At 48.4% G+C, this 7,561-nt stretch overlaps 1 protein-coding gene across 2 annotated transcripts in view; it reads left to right on the forward strand.

The window, feature by feature from the left end:
- Window positions 1-1,150: 1,150 nt before the first annotated feature.
- The window catches only part of prom1a (prominin 1a), a 74,353-nt gene continuing 67,942 nt past the window's right edge, over window positions 1,151-7,561 (forward strand). For both annotated transcript variants that reach the window (XM_076291767.1, XM_076291768.1), the window contains exon 1: window positions 1,151-1,675. In XM_076291767.1, the coding sequence (XP_076147882.1) occupies window positions 1,441-1,675 (235 nt within the window). In that variant the 5' untranslated portion in view covers window positions 1,151-1,440. The remainder of the gene's footprint in view (window positions 1,676-7,561) is intronic.

Consider the following 7,561-nt stretch of genomic DNA (forward strand, 5'->3'; position numbering starts at 1 on the left):
TTTTCCTGTTTATTCGCTTGGAAAATCGCCACGTTTCATGTTGCGTGGCCGTAGCATTTCTATCAACTACTCGTGCAACTGTATTTAAGTCGGGAAAACGTGGATGTTTTTGATACTTCTACGCTTAGTTACGGCAAAACCCGATAGCATAGCAACATGCTAACACAGTCCAGCCGCGCAACAGAGCGTTTGAGTGCACATACCGACACGGGAGAGGTATGACTCAACTCGTGAAAGTTAAGGCAAAGTCCTTTTAGGCAAGTCCCTCCACTTAGCGGCCATTTGACATCGCTTTTTGGGCACTCGTCGGGCATCCATTTCGGCAGAAATGCGCGTGCGCAAGGCTTCACGACACCAATCTTGCTCCAGCGGCGAGATTACAACACATGATTGGCACGATGTCTTCACAACACACCATATGAGTGGCTCAATGTATTCACATGTCGACGTTTTGCTGAGGAAGGGGTGGGATATTTGTAGACAACGGCCATATTGGCGTGACAAACTAGCCCCATGCATTTCTATGGAGTATTTTTCGAGTGCTGTGTCTCCACATTAGAAAGTCTCTGGTTAAGGTAAGAACATTACTACTGACATTGGGTGGCGTGTTCCTTTAATTAGGCCTACACATGTAGACGGAAAACATTTTAGCCTCCTACTGTGAACCCTGTCTAGCTATCAGTCTGAGAGCGGAGAGCTCATCGCCCACCCGTCTGTTCAGGAAGGAAGGAATCGACATGTTCAGTTTGTAATTCTATTTTTTCATGTAGGCCTATTTTTTCATTTAATTCATATTTTTCATGTAGGCCTACCTACATGCATTCTCACTCTTGTTGCACAGGCCTATAGTGCTAACATTGACAGGCTTGATATGATCTTATTTCTAAATGAAAAATGGTTAACTCAAAAGTGAACAAATATATTGACCAACAGGCTTGCATTTGGATCCTCTGTCGACGTAGCTGCTTCCCTTTCCCACCATTAGGGTGCGCGCTTCCCGCATGGTCTCCTGCTACCGTTCTCCCAGCAACGGAATCTAGCTCCTGCGAGAGAGCAGAGGTGGGGTTGCGCGCGGCGCGCTCACGCAGCCTGCGAGACGCGCCTCCAGCATAGATGCTCGCTCGCAGTTTACTCGGTGCGGTGCGGAGACTCGAAGGGAGACGAGGAGCTGCACACTGAGCGTATTGCCTATGCCGCTGAGGAGCTGGCGATTGCGGGAGCGATGAGACTCATGAATCCCTCGCCGGGCAGCAGGACTTGAGACCTGCGGTCCACCACTTTATCCCCTAGTGCTTTGGCCCCTCTTTATTCCCAGTTGCCTTGCAGAATAATTTACGCGCTATCTAGTCATAGACAGGTTGGAGGTGTTTGCTTGTAGCATACCAATTCCTCCTGGGATTTTGTTTTTCCTCTGCTAATATTATCTGACCGGCAAGAACGATGGCTTGGAAAGCGGGACTGCTGCTCTTATGCTGGGGGTTGACGTCTGGCGAAGTTGACGTCCAAGCAACGGAACCAGAGAGCCCCTCATCTCCAGCAAGAACTTTGGATTTCGGCTACGTTCCAGCCGGAGTTTACGAGACCGTGGCCCACTATGAGCCGGGGCCGATAGGGATTCTATTCCACATGGTCCATGCTTTCCTCTACGTTGTCCAGCCCAATCCATTCCCTGAAGGTAAGCCCACTTCTCTTTTAATGTGATACCGGAGTGATGAGCTTCATGCACCGACAGACTGTTTCACTGAAACACCAGAACCGAGTTTGAGCGGTACTTGACAGGATGGTCTCAGTGCGCATTGCCAGTAGCGGCGGCGGCGGCGGCAGCAGCACAGAAGCAAGTGTAGGCTAATGTCATTAAATCCGTTTCACTTCGCACGAAGAGCATGAAAATCTGTAGCCTACCACGTTTTCATGAACAGTGACGGGCTGCAGTCTCCCTCTCTATAGGTGATGGAAATGTGCGACCGTGTTCTGTGCTCATTAAACCCTTCATAATATGCTCATCGCGCATAAGTTATTGTGTCTTATGAGTTATGGGACTCATTCAATTCTATCTTTATTTTATGACTCATCCTTGGTTGCCTGCACCTGTCTTACTGACTAATAAAGGGCAATTATGCCCTATCAAAACGTTACACAGAGTTTCTTACAGGCATTAAGCATTCTCTGTGAAATCCAAGAAACGTTTGATATTTTATAGAATATAGAATGGATTGCACATTTTAAAACATACTACGACCACTAAGACCGCCTCCCACACTAAACTGAACTGCAAGCACAGGTAGGCTGTTCGAATTAAACACGGGTGACATTGGAGCGGGTACCCGTCGTACCTCTGGGCTGCGTCTCTCTGTGCTCATCAATAGACAAATCTAGAGATTAGGCCAGGGGGCCCTCTGACTCACCTTCTTAATGAAGTAATCCTATAATCTGCAATGCCATATGTTGCTGCGCTTTTATTTTCCAATGGGTTCCAGTGTGAAGCGGCCTGCACTTGGCAAGAACGACGCAACCTGATAGTGGTTAATTGGATATTAATTAGATTAAAGGGATTGTTATGAAATTAATCCATGTTATGCAGGTAGAATATTAGATTGATTAAGACAGATGCTTATGCAGGCAAGTGATCAGGAATGATTATGTTATAGATTTGAGCCTTTTGTAGAGGTTAATTTATTTCCTCCATACTAGAAATATCAGAGCTCTTGCACCTATAGCCTCTGATCACATTATTTGCAAAGTCATTTGTTTGCTTTATGGTTTCTGCAGTTGCTTGATTGTTTACTTTCAGACCACATAAACCAGTTGAGGCCCACTGTCATATTTAACTAGGGCAACGATAATCCATCTCTCTGGATGAGTCACAAGGCGGTCTGTATGGAGTGGACCCACTGAGCATCGGGAGCAGAGCGGTGGGAATAATGCACATGGCCATTGGAGGCCCGCGTGATTCATCTCCCCTGTGTGCGGAACACATTTCACCGTCCACTGAATATGACATCATATCAGATGCCCATGGCTCGCTGACGCCAAGGCTGTGTTTGCAAGGCAAGGGAAGAGCAGGCTGTGACAGTCAAGAGGCTGTAGTGAGCGCCAGCCTGACACGCTGAAGTGTATTGATAATGTATTGATAATATATTAATAATGTATTGATAATGGGAGTCCTGTTGGTTTCCGTAGCAATCACACACTTACTTCTGCTTTTGAAGAACCCTCTGTCCACCCTCAGTCCACTTTATGCTCTGGAATTGTAAGTGTTCCCTGAAGTCATTCCACCCAAATAAAAGCTTGGGCTAAAATGGTTCTGAGTGCATTTTGCCAGTGTCTGTCTGGGAACTAAAAGGGGAAAAAAGCTACATTACATAAAATTAACTCCACACTAGAAAGTTCTTTTCATTATTAGGGCAGTGTGGTCGTTTATCCTTGTTAATTTATGATGGGTTCCCAAAGGGTGCCCAAAGTGGCTGTTATATTCTCCAAAAAGCGCTCATCGCTTTTTGAAATGGAGGTGGTCGTTTGCGCAGGAGAGAGAGAGAGAGAGAGAAAAAGAGAGAGAGAGAGAAGTGTAATCATTGCCTTCCTCACACCCCCCTATGTCTTCCCTGAACAAACCTCACCTCACCACAGGTGTCTGCAGGCGGAGGAAGCCTGAACGTTGCCTGAGGATTTGAAAAAAAGAAGAAAAGAGAGTCTGCATTTGTGGTGGGTTAGAAGCAGTTTCCAGGGAAACAGTGCTGCAGGCATCAAGGCCAGAGTGTAGTGTGTGTGTGTGTGCGTGCGTGCGTGCGTGCGTGCGTGTGTGTGTGTGTGTGTGTGTGTGTGTGCTTTCCCCTCTTTTCTGCCCTACATGTGTCGCAAAGTGGCAGCATTCCATGGTGTATGTGTGTGACCCATGTCACCGTAACCCTGGCATTGGTGCCATCCATGCGTTGCGTTGCGTTGCAGTGCACCCTGTGTGTGTGTGTGTGTGCCCAGCCTCTTAGACTGAAGGGTGGCATCCTCTGGTGACGACGGCCGAATTTGAGTGGATGTTTGTCCATCACAGGGGGAAAGTGTGCTAGCCTCTAGCCTCAAGTGTGTGATGCATCATTGTGTGTAGCCTGAATTGCCTTCCCGCTGGTGTTTCCTGGGTGAAGCTCATGTGTCATCGTCAGCTTTGTTCACTGTCGTCTCCGGACCCCTGGGTGACCTCAGCATCATTGCGGTTTCCACACACACACACACACACACACACACACACACACACACCCTGGTGCTAGTGGTAGCAGTAGCACTGGTGTGCCATTGGTGTGAAAGCAACAATTATGCAAAAGAAACATTATGCAAATAGCAGGACGTCCACTCAGCCGAGATGGTCCATCCACTACGCTGTGCCCTTTGAACACAATGAATGAGATGGCCTGGAGGTGCACCGAGGAGGAAGTTGTTCCGGAAGCTGCTGTCATTCATTGAGAGAGATGATTTTAATAAGCCCAATTACCAGCACGCAGTGCACATGTTTGTGGTATGATCATAGTGGAGCAACTAAGGTTTTGCTAAAACAGTTGAGCGCCAGGCAACCATCATTCACCTCTCTGTTCTCTGTTTTCACCCTCCATCTTACTGGTCCGTTCCTCCTCTTCGGCCCCGTAAAGTCGGAGGAGAGGAGAGTGTGTGTGAGGGGAGCGCTGGGGCCGTGGTCCCCTCTGCAGGGCAGAGGACAGCTGGGTTTGATGGGTCCTAGAGGAGGCAGCAGGGGATCCACAGATGGCATCTCGCCTGGCAGAGCTGCAGGCCTCCCCCTCTGCCCTGACCTCTCCTGCACCCCCCCCCCCCGCCCCCCACCCTCGTAGTGTCCTCTGGGAGCTCAAGCCCACACTCAGCTCAGCCTGCCAGTGGGGCGCACACACACACACACACACACACATGGATGGACATACACACACACACACACACACACACACACACATGGATGGACATACACACACACACACATGGATAGACATATATACACACACACACACATGGACATATACACACACACATGGATGGACATACATACACGCACACACACACACATAGATGGGCATATACACACACACACACACACACACAAACAAACACAGACCATGTATGCATATGCAGTACATTCATGCTCATATGTACTGTATGTGCACATAAAACACACTCAAGCGTACATACACATCCAAACACAGATGTGCAGATGCAAGCACACATATAATTACACATACAGCAAGCTCACCAACATGTTTACACATTAACACAGAGAATCCATTAACAAACAGACTGGACACACTGGAGGAGGACGTCCTTAATTTACTTTGACTCTCTCTCACACACACACACACACACATTCTCAGTCCACTACCCTTTTCTCCAAGCTGACCTCTGTCCATGCCAAGTGGGTTCGCCACAATGAATATGCATGCCAAGACTTCAGGATTCTCTTGATTCAGCATTTCTCCCTTCCTCTTTGACCCCCTGTAGTTCACCTGCAACACACCGAAAATGTCTCATCTCATCTGTCATCCACACACAAACACACACACACACACACACACACACACAAACACAAACACAAACACAAACACAAACAAACACACACACACACACTGCTCTGGGAGCGAGGGCCACATCAGCCGTGTGTTGTACTCTCGTGCGGTCTTTTCTCTCCTCGCTGAGAGACTCGTCCTTGCCATCGTCAGCTCTCCCTGCCCCAGGCAGGCATCCCTGAATGCAGACGCAAAGAGAGTGAAGCAGAGAGAAATACAGAGAGAGAGAGAGAGAGATGAAGAGAGAGAGAGTGAAGGAGAGAAAGATGGAGAGACAGGGAGAGAAAGATGGAGAGAGACAGAGAGAGTGAAGGAGAGAGAGATGGAGAGACAGAGAGATAGTGAAGGAGAGAGAGAAGGAGAGAGATGGAGAGAGACCGAGAGAAAAGAGAGAGGGAAATGTTTTGAGCATTAACAAACTGTGACAGAATAATAAATCCTCTTGATTACATTTGGAAATGTAATCAGCAGCACAGTAGAAATAGAGCTGCTGTATATGTGCAGGCTATGTGAGAGGGGTGGAGGACGCTTCTGTGGTGATGAGTGTGTGTGTGTGTGTGTGTGTGTGTGTGTGTGTGTGTGTGTGTGAGGGGGGGGGGTGTTGTTTCTTTGTTTCTTGGTATCTCGGCTGTCACCCCAGCTCTTGTCAGCACTGCGACTTCGGAGCCCGCGGTGCCGACACATCGGGCCTGGGGACTTCCCCGAGCATCGGCTTCTCCCGACGACACGCCGTCTCCGGCGCTCGCGGTGGCCTCGTGCTGCCGTGCTGTCAGCTACCTAAACGCAGGGGGGGGAAAAAACGAATCGCTCGTTCCTAGGGATGCGCTTGTGAAACCAGGCTCATTACATTTGTGTTACATCGCCTCCATTTCTGTTCTCACAGCGGGTGCATTTGCAGTGTTAATAGAGGACTTTAGAAAAGCCAACAGCCAGACAAATCGCTTAGTGTGAGAGAATCCAGACACAGCAGCCCAAACATGCCCTGTTGGCAGCATTCCGCAAGTGACAGGAAGAAGAAGAAGAAAAAGAAGAAGAAGAAGAAGAAGAAGAAGAAGAAATGCTTCTTGCAGTGAGGTCCCTCCTAATTGTAGTACTGCCATCAGCACCTGTGTACTGAGACCAGGTCATCCAGCCCTGGGCATCGGCAAACCCATTAAGAGCTATCAGCTCAGCTGATCCAGGGTTTGTGGTAATGGGAGCAGACATTTTAGTGACTGAGGCGCTTGTGGCAGACACTAATTGGTGTGTGTGTCGTGTTTTGCGGAGGATGTGGTCAGTGTTTTGCTATCGCTGCTGCAGGTCAGGGCAGAGATCCTCAAATAGAGGTCTCTCAGAAACGCTTGCTTCTTTCCTTCCTTTTCAACCATTTTGAGATATGAGATATGACATCACATGACCAGCTTCCCCTAATCCACCGTCTCTCTCTCTCTCTCACACACACACACACACATGCACGCACGCACGCACACTCACACACACACTGATATGAGTTATCTGTGGACTTGGCCGGCTGCCAATTGGTGGGACCACTTTAAAAAGATTAGATCACAGAACCAGACTGCGGTGTAGAGTAACTGATGGTCAGGTGAATGAAGAGACCAGTAGTGGTCACTCAGGCAACCAAAGTCCATTTTGTCCTCAATTACATCCATCTGTTACAGGGCTCCCAGTGCTGTGGTATGGACTGAGCATGATAACCGCCACTCTTCACTCTGCTCTAGCCTGCCCTGTGTCCAAGTGATGTATGTCTTTGTGAGAGGCAGCATGGAGGCTGTGGGTGAAGGAAAGAGCCCTTTTACGTGCTCCACAGAAGGCACTACGGCTCTGACTCAAGTGATGCACACAGCACTGTGAAGAACAAAACCAATGTGTCCATGATCCGCTCACAATCACCTTGGACTTGAAACCCAATCTACTGTACTCTACAAGACACAATACTGTATGAAAGGTGTTATTAAGGCTGATGAAACCCAATCTACTCTACTCTACAAGACACAATACTGTATTAA

This window comes from Alosa pseudoharengus, unplaced genomic scaffold (genome assembly GCF_046254945.1).
Source record: "Alosa pseudoharengus isolate Yale_2024_CS ecotype anadromous, Long Island Sound unplaced genomic scaffold, YU_APseudo_1.1 YU_APseudo_1.1_scf_19, whole genome shotgun sequence".
Taxonomy (NCBI): domain Eukaryota; kingdom Metazoa; phylum Chordata; class Actinopteri; order Clupeiformes; family Clupeidae; genus Alosa; species Alosa pseudoharengus.